The sequence below is a fragment of the Monodon monoceros genome, unplaced genomic scaffold, assembly GCF_005190385.1.
Source record: "Monodon monoceros isolate NGI ecotype Baffin Bay Population unplaced genomic scaffold, NGI_Narwhal_1 Super_Scaffold_17, whole genome shotgun sequence".
Taxonomy (NCBI): Eukaryota; Metazoa; Chordata; class Mammalia; order Artiodactyla; family Monodontidae; genus Monodon; species Monodon monoceros.
Window position 1 is genome coordinate 23,313,822 of NW_021703773.1, and position 20,330 is coordinate 23,334,151.

Consider the following 20,330-nt stretch of genomic DNA (forward strand, 5'->3'; position numbering starts at 1 on the left):
CTTACTCTAAACTCTGTCTTGATCCTTTCATAACTCTCACAACTACCTTATCACAGTTTTCTTTACTTCTTACTTACACTTAGTTTGTCAGTCCCACTACAGTATAATCTTCCTAACATAATTTTGTGTGTTTCTTGCTACTCAATCTCTGATGCTCAAACAGTGGTGGGAATTATTTTTGTATGGGTGAGTAAATGTATTGATTTTTTAAAATGTATTTCACAGCAAGGACTGGTTTGATCAGATCACAGTGTTAAAAATAACAGATATATTGTTTTCCACACAGAACTTAGATTTTTGTGGTGCATTTATTGGAAGTTGTATTTATTGGATTGTTGTTGGAGGCTGTATTTTTTGAATTCTTTTTGGATATAATATTAAAACACCGTAGAATGAAAATATTGCAGATTCCACAATCTGTCTTTGAACTTGGGCATGGGCATTAGCTGTGATAGGTTCTTAATGTACTTGGGAACAAGTTCAAGAGCTATCATTTTGCTGGTCAAAGAGTATACATGTTGTTTTCAACGTACTCTTCTCTGTGCTGACCCTCAGAGATTATTGTATTCTTCCTCATTAGTCTGCCCTGTACTGATGCACTGTTAATAAGCACAGAACTCAAAATCCACATATCTTTCTCCTACAAACAGGCAATCAGCTCTACAAATCAGATGTGATTTCCCATTTGGAGCAAGGAGAGCAACTTTCAAGAGAAGAGTTAGGTTTTCTGCAAGGCCAGAGTCCAGGTGAGATCCAAGAAGCTGTGCTTCAATAGGAGGAGGAGCCTGGTCAGTGAGTGAATAGGCCCTAAGAAATATCACATGAAGATATCTAAGTTTAGTGATATTTTAAAAATTTAGACAATATCATAGAAAAACTTTTCAGATGATGTCATACCTTGCAGGTATCAATTTTCTATTCACGTGTTTTTCTGCCTTTGTCTTTGGCTTTAGGCAAGGTGAAATTTATATACTCACTGGAGCTAATAAACATTCACAGAAAGTCCCTTTTCATGGTCCTGTTTTATGAATAGGATCTTCTCTTTTCCTCCTCAACTTGCCATCTTCTTTTTTTTTCTTCCTCTTAAGTGTTTGTTTATTTATTGGCTGCCCTGAGTCTTTGTTGTGGCACATGAGCTCTTCATTGTGGTGTGTGGGCTTCTCTAGTTGTGGCACGTGGGCTCAGTAGTTGTGGCTCCCAGGCTCTCTAGTTGTGGTGTGGGCTCTAGAGTGCGTGGGCTGAGTAGTTGCAGCACACAGGCTTAGTTGCCCTGTGGCATGTGAGATCTTAGTTCCCCAACCAGGGATCAAACCTGCATCCCCTGCGTTGGAAGGCAGATTCTTAACCACTGGACCACGAGGGAAGTCCCCACCATCTTCATTTTATTTTTCTCATATTTCAGTCCTGAGAATTACAATTGTTATAGTCCTATAATGTGTTTCTTGTCTTTAGAATATTCCATAATTTGATGTGCTTTCGTTTTTTTCTTTTCAGACTATTCCTTAATTTGACATTCTTTGCCATCTGCGTGTCAGTATTTGAAACATACACAAATGGGCATTGGGTCTCTTCACCATTTTAATTCCTAATACCACTATAGAGATTTTAATTTTCCAGTCATTTCAGGTAGAGAAGATGATCTGAGAAAACAGGAAATGATATCCATGCAACATATCTACAGGAAAGGCACATCTGTAATCAGTGCAATGGTAAGCTTCACGGGTGTAAACGTGTTCTTCCAAATGAAGACCTAGGAATTGAATAAGTTGGGAATTTGGCACACTTACCTGATTTAATTAAAGTTGGGATCATGGGCTCCCACAGGAGAAAATTTTAGTTAGTTTGGTTTTAGGGAAGAAACATTAACCTGTAGTCAAAACCATAACTTGAGGTCTTATATAAACAGACAATTGTATAATCATGGCTTATATTCCTAATCACTGAAACATAATAATGTCTTTAACATCTGTATAAACAGATGTCTCTGCAGTTGGGTTACTACAAAAGATAAAATCTATGCTTGCAAGAGAGTAATATCCCATGTTTATGTAAATAACATAGGGACAATTTTAACTGGAGTCTGTCACTGAATGATTACTCTAGAATTTATATGTAGAGGAATGAATGAAGGAATGAATAAATGTGGGCAAACCTGTAACAGTCTCTCATTTCCTTTCAAAAAGCAGAGATCTCACAGTCAAGAGGATCTTTTGGAATGCAATGATTTCAGAGAAAAATTTACTGAAATCTTAACATTGACTCAATATGTGATACCTCAAGTGGGAAAGAAACCCTTTATCAGCCAAGATTTTGGAAAAGCCATTAGTTACTTGTCATTCTTTAATATACATAAGCAAATTCATGCTAGAAGTAAATCATATGAATGTCATCAACGTACGAATGCCTTTATTCAAAGTTCTGCCCTTAGGCAGCACGATAATACTCAAACTGGAGAGAAAACATTTGCATGTCATGTATGTAGGAAAGCCTTCAGTAAAAGTTCTAACCTTAGACGACATGAGATGATTCATACTGGAGTGAAACCACATGGATGTCATCTGTGTGGGAAATCCTTTACTCATTGTTCTGACCTTAGAAAACATGAAAGAATTCACACTGGAGAGAAATTATATGGATGTCATCTGTGTGGGAAAGCCTTCAGTAAAAGTTATAACCTTAGGCGACATGAGATGATTCACACTAGAGAGAAACCAAATGAATGTCATCTGTGTGGGAAAGCCTTCACTCATTGTTCTGACCTTAGAAAACATGAGAGAACTCACTTTGGAGAGAAACCATATGGATGCCATCTATGTGGGAAGACATTCAGTAAAACTTCTTACCTTAGACAACATGAGAGAACTCACAATGGAGAGAAACCATATGAATGTCATCTATGTGGGAAGGCCTTCACTCATTGTTCTCACCTTAGAAAACATGAGAGAACTCACACTGGAGAGAAACCATATGAATGTCATCTATGTGGAAAAGCCTTCACTGAGTCTTCTGTCCTTAGACGACATGAGAGAACTCACACTGGAGAGAAACCATATGAATGTCATCTGTGTTGGAAAGCCTTCACTGATTCCTCTGTCCTTAAGCGACATGAGAGAACTCACACTGGAGAAAAACCATATGAATGTCACTTATGTGGGAAAGCCTTCAATCACTCTTCTGTCCTTAGACGACATGAAAGAACTCACACTGGTGAGAAGCCATATGAATGCAATATATGTGGTAAAGCCTTCAATAGAAGTTATAACTTTAGATTGCATAAGAGAATTCACACTGGAGAGAAACCGCATAAATGTTATCTATGTGGGAAAGCCTTCAGTAAATATTTTAACCTTAGACAACACGAGAGAACTCATGCTGTAAAGGTAGTAAATGTGGAAGATTCACCACCCATAGCTTCAAAGTATAAACACTATTGTGGACTCCCACAGTGAAGAAGTACTATGTTTATATTCAGTGTATAAGAGCCTTTATTCGTCCTTATTACTCCACTCAAAGTTAATACAAAGTGGAGAGAATCCGTATGTATGTTACCTATGTAACAAAACATTTAGCAGTGGACTCAGGTGGGAGAACTGAAACTGCAAATGGAATGAATGTGGGAGAATCTTCATCCTCAGCTGTAACTGTTAAACTAAATGGATAAATCACATGTCAGAGAAATTCTATGTCTGTAATCAGTGTGGAAATGCCTTGAGTTATAAATTATCCTTTAAATAAATAAGTAAACTGCACAAGAGAGAAATTCTAGACCTGTAATCACTGTGCACTCTCGTTTAACTTAGCACCACCCTTAGCATTCATGAGAAGATTCAGTGTCGGGTAACTACTAAGAAAAGAAATAAGTGGAAATAAATTAGTACATGAAGGAGATTGAAGACATTTGGAATATCCCATTTCTGGAATGCCTAATATGTTTACACTTATTGATGTAATGACAAAGTACTGCCCCTCCTAGTGATTCATAAAACAGAAAGCTGGGAGAGCAGAAAGAAGCCAAGATAATCTGATCTTGCCCATATTCCCGTCACAACAGCCATGAATCCACAAATCACCAACTGGGAATGATACCCATGAGTCCCAGCCCCTCCCATATACAAATACAGAAGGCTAAGAGAGAAAAAGTTGGAGCTTCTTTGCTGCCAGGGTAACAGAAGGGCTGGTTCTTGTTACTCATTTGAACATGACTAATATCCGTGTTTCACAGGTGGCAAAACTGAGAACACAGATGCTTATAATTCATTTATCCCATGTTTTGCTGGGGGATACATATGGACTCAAAGTGAAGGGATGGGAAAACATATTCCACATAAATGGAAATCATAAAAGCAGAGCTAGCTACACTTTTATCAGACAGAATGGACTAATTCAAAAACTGAGTTCACGAAGAGGATGTAACATTTGTAAATATGTTATACAATATAATACCAAGACTAAGTGCACAAAATATTTTATAACGATGGAATAGAGGAGGTCTTCCAAAATAAAAGACAACATGAAGGAAAGATTTATATTTTATCATATAAAAATTATAACTAAAATGGATCAAAGTGCAGGCATGTGTACATGTATAAGTCTGTGTGTGCACAATAAAACTACAGAATATAAAACAGTATGTAAAATTACATGAAAAATTGGCCAAGTAAGAAATTTAACTTACATGTACATGTCTGAAATAAAATGCATTGATAAATTTTATTCAGTAATCAGTGATGTGGAAAGAGACAAACAATACTCATTTTTCCACATACATAAAAAAATAATGTAGTATCAAGTCCTATTTAAAGCTGAGTGAAAAGCCCACATTCTGGTTGTGGGTGAGGATATTGCAGCTTTAGGTAGAGGGTAGCTTGCCAAAATCTGTCAAAATATGAATGCACCATAACTTGAACCAGCAACCAAACTCCAACTTGACCAAATCAGGGAACACTCTGACATGTGCAGATAAGTCATTATGCTCAGAAACAGCCACAAAAAAATTCTTTACAAATCAAGGAACATGAAGTTCTCCTTAGGATAGATGTAGTGTGAGCTATTTTAGACATTTAGGTTGATTGAATTTTTAAAAAGCAGGGAATAAAACCCACCCCATCATGTGGCTAAAATGCAGTCTTAATTTTCACTGTTACCAGTTTCTGAATTCTCCATTTTATTCTAAACAATATTTTGTGGCCAAATTCACACTGATTCACGTTGTTAAGGGTGGGATGTGTTATAAATTTAGGTAGGTCAAGTTTTCCATTATCAATCTTGTTTTCCAGCTATTCCTGCAGATTAATAAAAAGTTTGCAGTTCCTTTAATACCTTATCCATAGAGAATTGACAGTGCATCCAGATGTGACCCCTGCTGTGCTATGTCATTTAAACTATAGTGCTCATTCCCCATTCAGGTCACATCTGAGTGTGAAGTCCTTCCTATGATTATTCCCCAAATGGAGGCAGTTCACAAGTCACGGTAAGATGGAATCTATCCTGAGATGGAAGAGGGCTCAGGGAAGGCCATGAGTGACTGTGAGCAAATGTGTTGGTAAGATACATGAGAGAGATTAGCAGGTCCTGGAGAAAAAAAAAAAAAAAGTGTTTTAGGAAGAGAAGGTAACAACCAACAGAGAGGATGATTCCTAAGAAGCATTCCTGACTCCTCATTTCAAACGAGCTTTCTAAGGCAAGATCTAAGTCACTCCTGGGTGTTTGAAAATATGCCTTTCAGCATACCCCCTTCCTGTGACACAACCATACAGATAAGGAGGAATTCACTTGTGGATATGACAGTCGTCTGCTGTCCACTAAAACACTGGGAATTCAGGGTCAGTAAACTATGTGGAGCCTGCAGTTTGGTTTTCCCGTCCTTCAGAAAGTCCTCCTATCCTGATGAGACCCACGTATTTCTTGGCAGCAGTGGGTGTGTGGGAGGGACTGACCTACCCTTGAAGTTGGAGACATCGAAGACACTTCTAGTACCTGATGACCATAAGATTTCCAGGAAAGGATGGGCAAAGATTTTCATTTATCCTAATTCTAAGCTTCCCAGTGTCCCACCCATTCCTAGCTCCTTCATCCCCTATAGCATTCTTTTCATTCTCCAAGCTCAGTTCACATAGCCACGTGTCCCTTCCAAATGGGAGAGGTATTTATGTTCTATGCTTAGTTTTAAAAGTCTTGGTCCTCCCCTACCCAACTGACCAGGAACTCTGTGCATGTGTTGGACAGGCAAGCAAGTCAGTGGGAGAAACCAGTAGAATATAGAAACCACTAGCCTCAGAGGAATAATGTAGCCTGAACGGAATAGGGCAAGGTTTACTTTATCACTCCTACATCTAAAGATTATAGACCATATTTCATACTCTCAAACAAGAGTAACTTCTCTTCTATGGTTTTAATCATAATTATCTCAAGTATTTAACATCTCTTTTCTAGAACATTACATTAAACTATCAGAAAATATACAATTAAGAACAAACTACCATCACTGGAAATCAAGAAGGAAAGCCAGCTATGTAAACACCTCTATGCAGTGTATTCATCCTGAACAGATGGGCGTTGTTGGAACAAAATTCAGGTACAATTCAGTCAGTCTTTGAACATTTACAAAGAAAGGATAAAGGGCGCTTACAGACTTTTAGTGGGAAACTTTAGTTTACAGACCACTAAGTTAAAAGATCACATAAGGGAATTGATGAAAATTATTAGACAAATTGGTTAAACAAGATTTTGACTGTTAATACAAAAAAAGTTTTGTCGATATGCTTACCAAGTGCATATTGAAATAGAATAATATTTAGTAAGCTCAAAAGAATATTTTCAGCATACAATAAAGAGTGGAAAATGATTGCCATAATCTGAAAGTGACACAAATTTAAGAGAAATAATTTTTAAAACACTGTAATGAATTTGAGATCTGTCATTCTTTTACTCTCTTCCTATTCTGTCTTACTCCATCTCTTTGCTGATACCCTTTTTGTCTGTTTTCATTTAACACACTGCTTCTTGCCCAGGTCACCGTCTGACTCTTCTCGTATCTAGAAAGTCCATCAGACCAACCTGTTCCTCCATCTTCTATGTTACCCTCTCATTTTCTCCCTCCCTGACTCACTGTCTCCCTGGTTCTCCCTTTGTCTCTCTTCCCCCTTCCCCCTCCCCTGCCCTTCACCTCCACATTCACAAGGATGGAATAAAGATGCCACCTGTGCAGGAAGAGTTCACATCAGGAATGTAAACATACCCTGGCAGGCACCGCCAGTGAGATGGGATCTGGGACAGAGGACACGGGTGTCACAGGACAGGGTCAGTCACCTTTCCTAGCCAGGGCTCAGGAGTGCCAACTAAAAATCGGCACATGTCATCTGCCTCTATAAGGACTAAGTCACAGACCTCTACAGCTGCTGACCTTCAACACCCCCTGAAAGGAGATCAGGATGGAGATGAGGAAGGAGGCACTCTGTGTTCTGGGGAAAACTGGCAGAACAGGTCTTCAGATAGCTGTTCCGCTCCTCGTGATGAGCAGCAAGCCGCTGCCAGAAGGTGTGCTTGACTGCACATACCGCCTTCACTGCAATCCTTTATAACACTGACCTTCCCCTACTTCTCTGGAGCGGTTTCTCAGAGCTATCTGAAGTGCTGTCTCCTGGGCTATTGTCCTAATTTTGCCCCAAATAACACAGCTCACAACTCTCACCTTGTGCATTTTTTTTCAGTCGACAGGGGCTACCCGGAGGCAGTGACTGCGAAGGGGAGACCTGTGGAGGTACAGGGCCCAGCTCCATGAAGACAAGGAGGATGAGGTTAGTCCTCTCCCAAGGACTGAGGTCTGCAGAATCCCAGGGCCAGGGAGGGCATGGCATCCTGGGGCTGCGTTGAGGGCCAGGATGGGTGATGGGAGGTGAAGGGTGAGAGTCCACGTCCTGAGTGGGGACCTGGCACAGCACGAGGCAGGAGACGGTAGAGACCAAATGCGGAAAGGTTGGCAGGGACCTTTGAGTGCTTTTAAGCAGGAAAGGAAATGACCCAAACTCTGCTGCCTGGCCTCCGGGCGTTTCAGGATGAGGCATTCTCCCTGAGGGCGGGACAAGGGGGTGCAGTGCCTGTGACAACTGCAGGGACCCACAGACCCAGGGGTTAGACACTTCAGACACGCCTCTTGTCATAGGAGTCAAGCAGTATACTTCTGCCTCTACAAATTGTCCATTCCCCCAACCCGCCTGCCATGTCAAAGCTCCTGTGTTCATGTTTACATGCAGTGGGTGTCTGAGTGACGACAGTGTCTCCCCACCACATCTCTGAGACTCTATTTCCTTATGTGGGAATTAAGTCCAATGAAAGCTGAAGGGTAAAAGGAAGTGACAGTGCTTTGAAGTATAATTTGATTGGTTTTCTTTACTGTTACTAGAATTAAATTTTTTTTCCAGGTATTCCTTTGCAAAGCCCCCTCATTAAAGAACTACTCCTATGTAGGGAGAGATTCAGCCATACCTAACGCATCTTGGTGAGAGTCAGTCGGATGGTCTGAAAAAGATATGGCCTCTCTAAAACATAATTCAGTGCACATAAGGGAACCTATTTCCACATTCCTGGGGTGGCGGGGGAACTTTCCTCCTCAAGGTACCCCTGGTCCTAGTACATGTGACCATCAAGTGACCTGAGGGTACTCACATGTTAGGGACCCTCAGCTTGAGATGTTTGCTGTGAGTTAAAGTACAGAACCCTGGTGAAATGAAGCAGTTCATATGTTTGGTTTAGACAGATACAATAAGGGAGATTCCAGTTCCCCTTCATGGGGACATGAGCACATTAGGGGAGTTAGTGAATAGGGTGTTTCCCAGTGTTGAAAATGTTTGCAAGACTTTTGTCCTACTGAGATTCTGCTGAGATCATCAGGATGCTTACGCAGCAACTCTTGTCTCATTTTTTTCATGATGAATTGTATGTTTATTTTAATATTCTAACAATGCCATGTTGGAAGTGAAGAAAACACAGCCATCCAGGAGTGGAAAGTGGGGAATGAAGAACATAAACACAATGAGTGTTGGCTGATAACCTTCACATCCAGCCTCAGATACACACTTTAGAGGTTTCAGAGCTCCCATCATAGGGAATCCCAAGTCATTTCCAAAGACAGACCTTCATGAACAGGGCAACACAGAAATACTCACATACCCCATATTGCTGTGGTTCTCCACCACCACATCTCTCCAGGGGTCTCTGAGAAAGGATCAGAATGTCTAGTTCTTTGTGAGGGAAGTTCACAGTCAATATTTGAAGTTGGCTCCTTCATACTCAATCAGGAGCCCTTTCCTTCTACTATTCGTAGAGGAAGAATGAGTTTTCCAGATGAAGGAAAGAATGGTAGATGGCTTTTGAGTCATCTTAAGTGTCATAATTCCAAAAAGCATGTACTGGGTTGAGTCTTTCCTGTTGTGGATGTTAGGCCACTGTTTCTCATAAGATGCCTTCCTGTCAGAATGAGTACTGGGGACTAAGGGCAGCTGGGGGTGTGGGGATCAACAGGCCCTGAGAGCCGAGTCTTTAGTAACCTCACCTTTACTCAAGGTCCCTGCAGCGCCCACTCCTGTGCACAGGGTACCAACTTGCCTCCACAGAACCAGACACTACCTCAGAGACAGGCTGCCCACAGCACCTGTCTGACTGCAGTTCCTGCTCAACAGGCTGCACACGTGGGGAGGATCTCCAATTAGCACTCTCCCCTCACAGGTTCAGTACCTGCAGCAGCAACCTGGTTCTTTCACTGACTCTAGACTCTAGACCCCTGGACCAGTGACAAGGTCTCAGAACACAGCAGAATTTGTAGCACAGTATCATTCTTCCACCAACTCTGAAATTTCCCCTAGATGTCCTTGCTTGCCTTCCACCCCCCATTTCCACTTCTTCCTTCCTGGCATGCAATGAATATTACTAACTGCCAGGATGTTGAGGATTAAATTACATAATGTATTGAGGTCCCCAGCACAGCGCCTTGTACACATTGGAGCCTAACAAACCTGAGAGCACACAGGAGATGTTCAGTAAAGCTTGTTTTAGTGAATTGATGCATGTTGTTTCTCAAACACTGTCTTGCTCAGACACTGCTGATTTCTCTATTCTTCTCTCAATTTGATAAGGTCAACAAATATAATTTGGGGGAGGGGGAGGTAATGGGTGATATTGCTGGAACCAAATCTATTTGTGCTTAGAAATGATGTTGTGTCCCAGCATTTCCATTTTTAAGTTAAAAATAAAATTTTGGGGGCTTCCCTGGTGGCGCAGTGGTTAAGAATCCGCCTGCCAATGCAGGGGACACGGGTTCGAGCCCAGGTCCGGGAAGATCCCACATGCCGCAGAGCAACCAAGCCCATGTGCCAGAACTACTGAGCCTGCGCTCTAGAGCCCACCAGCCACAACTGCTGAGCCTGCGTGCCACAACTACTTAAGCCCGCGCACCTAGAGCCCATGCTCCGCAACAAGAGAAGCCACTGCAATGAGAAGCCGGCACCGCAACGAAGAGTAGCCCCCGCTCGCCACAACTAGAGAAAGCCCTCATGCAGCAACGAAGACCCAACGCAGCCAAAAATAAATAAATAAATTTATAAAATAAAATAAAATTTCATCGGTCCCTCCCAAACTTCCTGAATCATAATTTCCTAATGTTGAACCCCTGATCTCCAAGAGATTTGCATGTATATTACAGCTTAAAAAGCAATATTTACTTAAATAATTCTCAGCACTGCTTTCCCATTGGGAAACCTCAGGTAATTGTAAGAAATACCATCACTCCAGAAATTATTTCAGTTGTTCTGAGGATGAGCCTAGCATCAATACTATTTTAACAAAACCTTCACGACCACTTTATTTGCAGATCAAAGAACATTTATTAACCCTCAGGTGATTCAAATATCAGGTTGCTATCTATATTAGATCTTAAAATTCTTTGACTCTTGTGGTCATCAGAGGATTCCAGAAAGGAGAAGTTTTTCTGTGCTTCTCTAGACTTTCAATTGCCAGAAATTAAGACCCACGACACTCTGTTTCTGTTGTTGTTGTTTCAAAATTCATGACACAGTGATGAGGCAGGAGTACCGCTATCGCCACTGCTGGAAATGAAGATGCAAAAAGGTTGTCTTAGGCTGCTCTGAGCCCCTGACTCTAAGCTAAATCCCCAAGGATGTCCCGGAAAAGGTGGTGCTAGAATGGAAAGCAGGAAGACAGCAACACACCAGCAGGAACAAACGTAAAATTTTCTAAGTCCTCCAGGAAGCCCTGCAAGGTTCGTGTAGGCATGTGTTACCCTCTGCTGGCCTGGGCACATTGAAAATGGGATCTACCAACAGCCCCTCTGAGATATGAAAACCAAGATGTCAGACTTCAAAGGAGCTGATCAGAACAGAAGGTAGAAGGGCACCTAGATGGCAAGGGCTGAGACTGTGCTGGACATATAAGGTATGTTGTAGGTGAGGCTTCTCCTTGCTGGGCACGGATCTGGTTCCTGTCTTTGTAGGGGTTGGCGTAACTCCAGTGTCCAGGGATGGGCAAACCCTGGACCAAGGCCTCTTTTCCTCTCTCTGGTAGTTCTCTTCTCCTAAGTGTCTCACAAGTTCCCAAGTTCTCCCATGCTCTCCTCAGGTTTGTTTTCTTTTCCCTCCTGATGTTCATCTTTGCCTTGCAGAGCAAGTTTCCTAGCACAAACCTAGAACTAAGACTTCAAACTACCCAATGGGCCCAATGTCATTATCTTGTTATTCAGTTAGAGATGTCTGTATTCTTTTATCTCCTTAGGTGTATTATTATTATACTTCCTCATATTAATGTCATAAGGATAATAATCACTATAGTTATTTATTATTATTAAGTTTCTTATTATGGATTTTCGTGTGTGGTTATAGCTACACAGCATTGACTAGTGATTCTCTACTTAAGAAAGATGTCTGATTTTCAGAAGATGATTGCCAAGGGTTCTCAAACAGACACACATTCACAGTCTCCCATGCTCCTTGCCATACCACTTAGTATCTTTTCAATAAGCAAAACCCTTATTTTTCAATTCCAGCTCCAGAAGCAGGGACAAACCTGTGAGTAGGTGAGTTCCAGATGAGGATTCCATTGATCTTAGTGAGGCCCTGCTCACTTTACAACAGCTCTTCAGGGACCAGGAATCTCTTTTTCCATCTGAAGAGACCCAGGGAAGTATTCCTTGACCTGCTAGAGAAACCACAAAGATTTGTAAGTCAACTCAGGGATGCAGAAACCATTCTTATCTTTCTGAAAATGTTGTAGAAGGTATCTCAACCTGACAGAGCATTGTCAGAATTTTCTATGTCACTTCAGGAGGTCCAAAGTACCATTGCTGAAAACTGAAGAGCACAGAGGATGAGCCACACCTGCCAGAGCCTCTGTAAATATTCTAAGTCCCCTTGGGTGCCCAGAAAAGCCAGGGGCTGAAATGGAAGGCAGGGAGAGTGAAACACACCAGAACAATCAATTGAAGAACTTTATAAGTTCTATGTGGCTACAAGGAACCTCTAGTGCCTGCTCGTGTCACACCTTGCCAGCTGGGAGCTCCAATAGTAACATCCTCCAAGAGCCCCAGAATGATATATATGAACACAGATGTCTGGACCTCAAGGGGCCTGGGTTGATCAGATGGCAGAAAGAAAGCTAGGCACTGAGAACTGAGATAGCACTGGGAGCTTAATGTATGTTACTGGTGGGGTTACTGTATCCTGGATGTAAATCTGGGGTCAAGTTTTGTCAGCCCATTGACCTGAATCCTGATATCTGGTGGGAATACTTTTCTTTAAAGTATTTATTTATTTATATATTTGGCTGTGCTGGGTCTTAGTTGCAGCACGCAGGATCCTTGTTGCGACATGCGGGATCTTTTAGTTGCAGCATGCAGGATCTTTAGTTGCGGCATGCAGACACTTAGTTGCGGCATGTGGGATCTAGTTCCCTGCCCAGGGATCGAACCCGGGCCCCCTGCATTGGGAGTGTGGAGTTTTAGCCCATGGACCACCAGGGAAGTCCCTCTGGTGGGAATCCTGTGACTGGTAGGCTCCAGACCTGTGTCCTCCACCTCTGCTGGGGAGATCCCTCTTCCCAGGGTTGGTACAGGAGATCCCTCATTGGCCCATATTCCCCTTCTTTGGTTTTTACTTCCCTCCTGTTCTCATCCATGACTTTCAAAACACATTTTATTGTGCAGACCTAGGGTTCAAACTCCAAAATATTCCGTGATGTCCAATAACAGTATCTGGTCACTTAGGTAGGAGAGTCTGTATTCTACTCTACAATCTCCCTAGGTTTCTAATTATTATCATTTTTATAGTTACTACTTTTATTATAATTAGGATAATCATCATTATCAATGTTGTTACTCATTATGATTTTTACTATTATGTTTTTTATTATGCATTATTTTTGTGGTGGTAGTTATACAGCACTGAGCAGAGTTTCTCTTTTCACCTAGGTGTCAGGTTGACTGAAGATAAGGGAAGGTCCCTCAACATACCTACATACCTACACAGTCACAGTTCTCCCAGGTTCCTGCAGTAGCCTTTTTTTTTTTTAAGTGAAACACCTTCATCAGTTTTTTTTTAATAGTATTTTTAAATTAATTATTTTTGGTTGCATTGGGTCTTCATTGCTGTGCATGGGCTCTCTCTAGTTGCGCTGAGTGGGGGCTACTCTTCGTCACGGTACACGGGCCTCTCACTGCGGTGGCTTCTCTTGTTGCAGAGCAGGGGCTCCAGGTGCATGGGCTTCAGTAGTTGTGGCACGCGGGCTCAGTAGTTGTGGATCACGGGCTCCAAAACGCAGGCTCAGCGCACGGGCTTAGTTGTTCCACGGCATGTGGGATCTTCCTGGACCAGGGATTGAACACATGTCCCCTGCATTGGCAGGCGGACTCCCAACCACTGTGCAGGCAGAGAAGTCCCCCTGCAGTAGCCCTTGAGGCCTGTTTGTCAGATGAGCCTTTTGAAATATTAGAAGTCTCCTTCCAGAGGCAAACCCCGCCTGGACATCTGGAAAATTTTACAAGTCTTATTGAGGGCCCCCAAACTGTTTTGCTGGCCTTAAGGACCCAGAAGGCTGTCTTAGACTAGCCAGAGCCTTCACATAATTTTCTAAGACAATTCAAAGGCACAGGAGGTGCTGTTACCTTCCTGGAAAAGCTGCAGAGGGCATCCTTGCCCACATGAGCCTCCTCAGAATTCTAAAAGTCAGCACAGAGGCTGGAAATCTGGCTTTAAAAACAATTGAGGCTCAAGGGAGGCATCCTAGGCCCCCCTGAACCTCTGGGAATGTTCTACATCCCCTTCGGTGTCCAAGAAAGGCTGGTGCTGGACTGGATGGCAAGGAGGGGACAACCTGTCATGCGACCTACCATCAAATTTTCTAAATTACTCAATGAACTCAGTAACAGCTCAGGCTGCTACTGTCGCCCCTGCTGGTTGAGGAGCACTGGCTGAGATATGTGAACTGAAATTTCTGGACCTGAAGAAGCTAGGTAAAGAACAAGAAAGGCAACCAGGCCATCATGACTTAAAGTGCCTAGTAGAGGGGGCCTTTGAGCAGCAGGTGGATCTGAGCCCTGCCTTCTTTGCAGGGACCCAGGCCATCAGAAAATTGGCTCAACCCCTGAAATTCCATGAGGTTCCTGTAGCTGGTTGGTTCTAAAACAGGGTCTCTCTATGTCTGCCCTATAGGGATCTCTTCCTGGGGTTGGCATGGGAGTTCCCAAGATTGCCCATGTCCTGAATATTATTACAATAATTCCTTATCATTATTGTTGTTGTTGTTATAAAACATTGAATAAAGTTTCTTGATCCGTGAAGAACTGTCTCATTTCCTGAAGATGACAGAGGGTTCCCAAAGCACACACCGCTGCTCTCTGGCTCCCAGGTTAGCTCCACAGTCACTTCCCCCAGGGAACTTCCAGAAACTTTCCAAATACACTGCCAGATGCCTGGACTGGCCTTTTTTTTTTTTTTTTTTCCTCAGGAGAAACTCAGGGAGGGCATCTTGCCTGTCTGAGCCCCTGGAAAATATTCTAAGTCACCATAGGTCCAGCTTTGAAGTGGTTGCCTATTTGAAGTGGATGCCTCAACAATCAAAGCTTAACTCAGGCACTTTTATTACAAAAAAGAAAAACCAACTGTCACAATATACATTACAGACATTTAAATGAACAAAAATAAGAGTTGTCTCAAATGACAGATTGTTTTCCAGATGAATATTTATGCCCTATCTTGCTTTTACTTATTTCAAAACCAGCATTTCAGAATAATGACTACATATAAATAACAGTGCATTTCATTTTTTAAATAAGAAAAATTAATATCGTTACTATGACTTAGTTGGATTACACAAGAAATCAACATGACTAGCTAGTCTAAAACATCATTCTTGAAATAAGCAATATTTACAATAAACAAAAAATACACCATTGGCAAACCATTAATTTAATTTAATTTAAACCTCAATTAACGAATATCTACATTAAATGTGATAGTTTCCTTACATTATTTCTCCTGTTTGACAGAAACTATTAGCTCAATGAAAGTGGGTTCTGCTGCTCCCCAGTGATCTCTTTCTGTCATAGAACCTCCAGATGTAGCATGGGCCTACTTACACCTTGGTTTTGATGTAGCATAAGTGATTTAGGACTTCCGGGTACAGAGTTGTAAGAGACTAATTTTGTGTTACTTTAAGTCACCGAGTCTGTGGTCATTTTAGAGTAACAGTAGGACATTATCCATGGAAGAATATCAATACAATCAACATTTAGATGGAATACAGTATGACCATGAGCAAGGTGCCTTGCTTTAAAACGGGTTAGGGAGCTACAAGCAGAATTGGGAAGGGCATAAACAAATAAATCAAATCACATACATTGCTATCTTTATGTTTATTTGTTTCTGATTGTTACAGATTATGATTTTGATAAGAATAAATAAAGCAGTCCTTTAATAACTTGGTTCTATTTTAAAAAGTGTATTGGTGCAGACATCTTCCATCAGAATTACTGTATGTTATATTGTGTACAAGTTCACAGAAAATGAATTTGTCAAAACTCAATTTACCAAATATAGCAAATTTCCCACTCACCAACCTCACTGATTTACCAAAATGTAATTTGTGTCAAACATAAATACATTTTAAGGAGATTTCTATTTGGAAGGGATGATTTTTTAACACAATTTAAGGTCAGCTAGGTATTTCATTTGACCAGTTACCACTGGATTTAATAGATCCAGTAAAATGAATTTGTTGAGTTTCAGTGTGGTTTCATCTTCTAATGAGTTAACATTCATTTAGAGATGTATACATTAAGATGTTGTGTACATGTATACATACATTCACAATAGTATTCAGCCTTTCAAAAGAAGGAAATATTGCCATTTCAACAATGTGGATGAATATAGCTGATGTTATGCTGAGTGAAATAAGCCAGACACAGAAAGACAAATACTGCATAATATCACTTACACGTGGAATTTAAGAAAGTGGAACTTACAAAGACACAGAGTAAAATGATGGTTTTCATGGGCTTGAGGTGGAGGAAATGTGGGGCTTTTTTAGTTGTAAGATGAATAACTTTTGGAGGTCTAATGTAGAGCATAGTGATTATAGTTTAAAATACTGTATACGTGAAATTTGCTAAATGAGTAGATCTCAACACACACAAAACAGTAAATCTGTGAGGTGATGGATAGGTTAATTAGCTTGATTGAGGGAATCATTTCACAATGTGTATGTATATCAGAACATCACATTGTACACTTTTAGTATATACAGTGTTTGTCAATCACACCTCAATAAAGCTGGAACAAATAGTTTGAAAAAAGGAAAAAAGGAAATAGAGAACAGTATGGATCCTCTTGCTGCAGATTCTGTGCTGTAGTAATAATAACAATGAAAAACCTCAAAAACAGTGAAACCTCTGGGAAAGAGCAGGAAGTTTGCTTCTGAGACCTTTAGAAGACGTGCAGAAGTAAAGGACTTGGTCAGTTTTTAAAAGTTGTATCTACATGATTTACCTAAGCAGGGGGATATATTTTGTTACTGGGAATGCTTGATTGGATTTATCTTGACAGACACACAAGTTATTTAGGGTGTGTCCTTTGGGTTACATGGTGAGAGAGGTTAGATGGTTGATGGGATTATAGTTTATGAGGTTATATGATTGATGAGGTTATCAACTGCATAAAAAGAGAACTCACATCAGAGCAGTGTTTTGTGTAGAGAAGTTCTGAGCTCTGGAGTGCGGTGACAGCAACCTCAGGAAAGACCTGGCTTCATTGGATTTTCCATCCATTTGATTTCTGGTAAATAATGAAGATAATTTTCACAAGAAGTGACAAATGTCATTTACTTTAAAAATGAATTTTAATTGAAAAATGATCACATAATCTGTCTACAAGAATTTGGGGTAGGCCCCTTGAGGGTTGGTTCGGTTGTTATGGACATGGAAATTTTCTAGATTAATCATTTCTACGTCGTGGTCACAGGGAATTGTACCTAACCTTAGAATTCAGGTAATATTTTTTTGCAGTTATACCAGTGGAGAGCACAGTAAATAAACAAACAAGTTGCCTAAATGAATAGTAGAATTATATTTAACACAAAGGGGAGGGAAAGAGGAAGGCTAACTGCGGTTGAGATTTAGAAAAGGGATCTTTGGGGAGTTAACATTTAAACCAAGACCGAAAGAAACTGTGTATGGTGTGAGGGTGTATGTGTGGATGAAGAATGCTAATGGGTCTCCGTGTAGGGATGAGAGCAATACCTAATTGTATTTGTGTGGTTCTCTGAGGGCATGTAAAAGATCAACCCCTTGGGCTTCCCTGGTGGTGCAGTGGTTGAGAGTCCACCTGCCGATGCAGGGGACACGGGTTCGTGCCCTGGTCCGGGAAAATCCCACATGCCGCGGAGCGGCTAGGACCGTGAGCCATGGCCGCTGAGCCTGCGCATCCGGAGCCTGTGCTCCGCAACGGGAGAGGCCACAACAGTGAGAGGCCCATGTAAAGAAAAAAGATAAACCCCTAAATGTCTGGTAGAACCATTAATTAACAATGCCAAATAGAGGAGTCTGATTTATATCTTCGTTTTGGTAGGGGAGGCAATGTCCTAAGACATATTTAATTTTAGTAGCCCATGACTATGCAATTAGAGTTGGTAGGTCAGGATTCCATAATCCCTGGATCAGTGTCTTGATCAGCAGAGGTAGTAAAAGTTCAGACAGACATGAGAATCCCTGGTCTCTCTACTGAAGTGAGTAAATGTGGATTAAACAGGCAGGTATAGCGAGGAAGGTGGGGCTGAATACAAAGTGGATAGGTGGACGGCAGGTTCCCAGGTGGTAGGAGAACCTAGGTGGGGAGTGATTCTGTGAGATGAGCTGTAAGGGGAGAGGCTGGGATTCCAGGGTGGGGCCTCTGAGTCCTTCCCTGAGAGGTGATGATTCCTGGTGAAACCTAGGTATGGCATGTACCCCTCACAACAATCCTGCTGAGAAATTTGAGTTTGGAAACAGACCAAAATTGTAAGGCCAGATGACCCATTTCCAAGCTGTGCAATTTTGTCACGTTACTAAAGCTCTGTAAACCCCTGTTCACAACACTGGTTCCCTCAGTAAAGGATTCAAAATCAGCAGGGTTATCGTGAGGCTCAGTGAAGCCTCTCTATGGAACTCTGCAAGCAGGGATCTCATTTAATAAAACTTTTCTTTTTCTTTTTCTCTAGACCTAGGAACAAGGAGGTGTGTTGAAACTCCTGCAGAGAGGACCATGAGAAGGGTGCACAGATCTCACACCCAGGCCTGAAAGATGGGGAACTGCCTCAAATCCAGCATCTTGGATGATAGCTCTGTTCCTGAGTCTCCATCCCGCTGGGTGGGCCCAGGCGGGAGGAGACGCTGGGATCAGGAACCACATCCGGAACAAGTTCCAAATCCCATCCATCTTCCAACACCCAGCTCGCTTCACCAAGCAGCACAGCTGATGGAAGAGGAACAAGTGAGGTTAGCTCAAAGAATCAGCCATAAAGAGCACCTGCCTCAAGGAGTGTACGGAACAGATGGATTTGAAGAAAAGATCCAGGAGGAGTGTGTGATTTGTTGGTTGGAGTTTGTGCGTGGGGACGCCATCAGATCTCTGCCCTGTGCTCACTTCTATCACCTGAACTGCATCAATGAGTGGTTGACCAGGTCCTTCACCTGCCCCTACTGTCGCAGGCCCGTGGATGTCACACGGCCTTCATCCCAGGACATTAATTGAGCCAGGATCCCTTGTTTGATTTCAAGTGTCCCATCATTTTTAGTGATTTTGATATTTTGTCATCGTGTCTAAGTAGCCAGGGATTAGGAATTAAAATCATGCACAAAGATTTCCTAAACATTCCTGTCATGTTGCAGATGACGGCAAACAATTTATAATGTTTTAGAAACTTAGGGAGATAATAGCACGTAGAGCCTTGACCAAGTGTTCAGAAGTGTAATTATATCTTAGCATTTTTCCAGTACATGGGATGTGTGCCATGTTGCAGCAGCTATACATGTTGTATTGTGTCTGTTGAAGATTAGGGAAAAGAAAATGGTTACTTTTCCTAAGTGATATAACTTTCTTCTCCCCAATCCAAACTGGCATTTGGACCAAGGTTTTATGAAAAACTACAATTTATACAACTGAACTAAAATGAAATCCAATTATATATGAGTGAATAAATGAAGAATCTTACTTTCAAATAACCCTCCTAAATGGTCTTATCTTTTTTTTCTCCATCATTTTGAGACATTTAACTTTTTGTCTTGTAAGTCCAATCAAGGGGAACAGTGTCCCAGGGAAGAACAGTCCTGAGTAGGTTTATTAGCTGTGTAATTACGGTGCGTTCATGTAATTTAGCTGTGTTTGTGTAAACGGATAATAAAATAGTTTTCCATCTAAAAGTCAGAGTTGAGGGAGTGATATTGCTGAAGACCCCACGTGGAGGAGGGCGTTAGAATGATTCAGGATGAGTGTATGCAGAGGTTTGACTTGGATTTGCAATCATGATTTGGAATCATGGAGGGAACTGAGCTTCTGATCACTGTGGGCTAATAAGCATACACACCTCCGTGTTTTCCACATTTTTATCTCTCAAATGGAGGTGTTCATATATTATTAATTAGCAATAATAGTCATAGTCGTCTTCCTTGTGACCATAGGCAAGGAAAGCCCTCCCCTTCTTTCTCTTAGAGCATACTGCATGTTCCCAGTGATTAGGGCCACACCCTCATGAAGGACTGATGTTTATGAGATGTGGGTCTGGAAATTGGAAAACTGGGG

At 41.5% G+C, this 20,330-nt stretch overlaps 1 protein-coding gene and 1 pseudogene across 6 annotated transcripts in view; both read left to right on the top strand.

Annotated features, from left to right (window-relative positions):
* ZNF596 (zinc finger protein 596) overlaps positions 1–19,920 on the top strand; it is a 29,923-nt gene extending 10,003 nt beyond the window's left edge. The window contains exons 5-11 of one of the 6 annotated variants that reach the window (XR_003794227.1): positions 651–746; positions 1,627–1,709; positions 2,184–3,207; positions 6,433–6,574; positions 7,710–7,796; positions 12,053–12,225; positions 18,751–19,920. Coding sequence is in view for 3 of the 6 variants with exons in the window: in XM_029226571.1 (XP_029082404.1) it covers positions 651–746; positions 1,627–1,709; positions 2,184–3,207; positions 6,433–6,574; positions 7,710–7,872 (1,508 nt within the window). In the remaining 3 variants the exon portion in view is untranslated. Of the gene's footprint in view, positions 1–650; positions 747–1,626; positions 1,710–2,183; positions 5,471–6,432; positions 6,575–7,709; positions 9,134–12,052; positions 12,226–18,750 lie in introns of those variants that run through there. The other 5 variants (XR_003794229.1, XM_029226573.1, XR_003794228.1 and 2 more) reach the window with 5 other exon arrangements.
* Positions 18,834–19,283, top strand: LOC114897480 (annotated as a pseudogene).
* Positions 19,921–20,330: the final 410 nt, after the last annotated feature.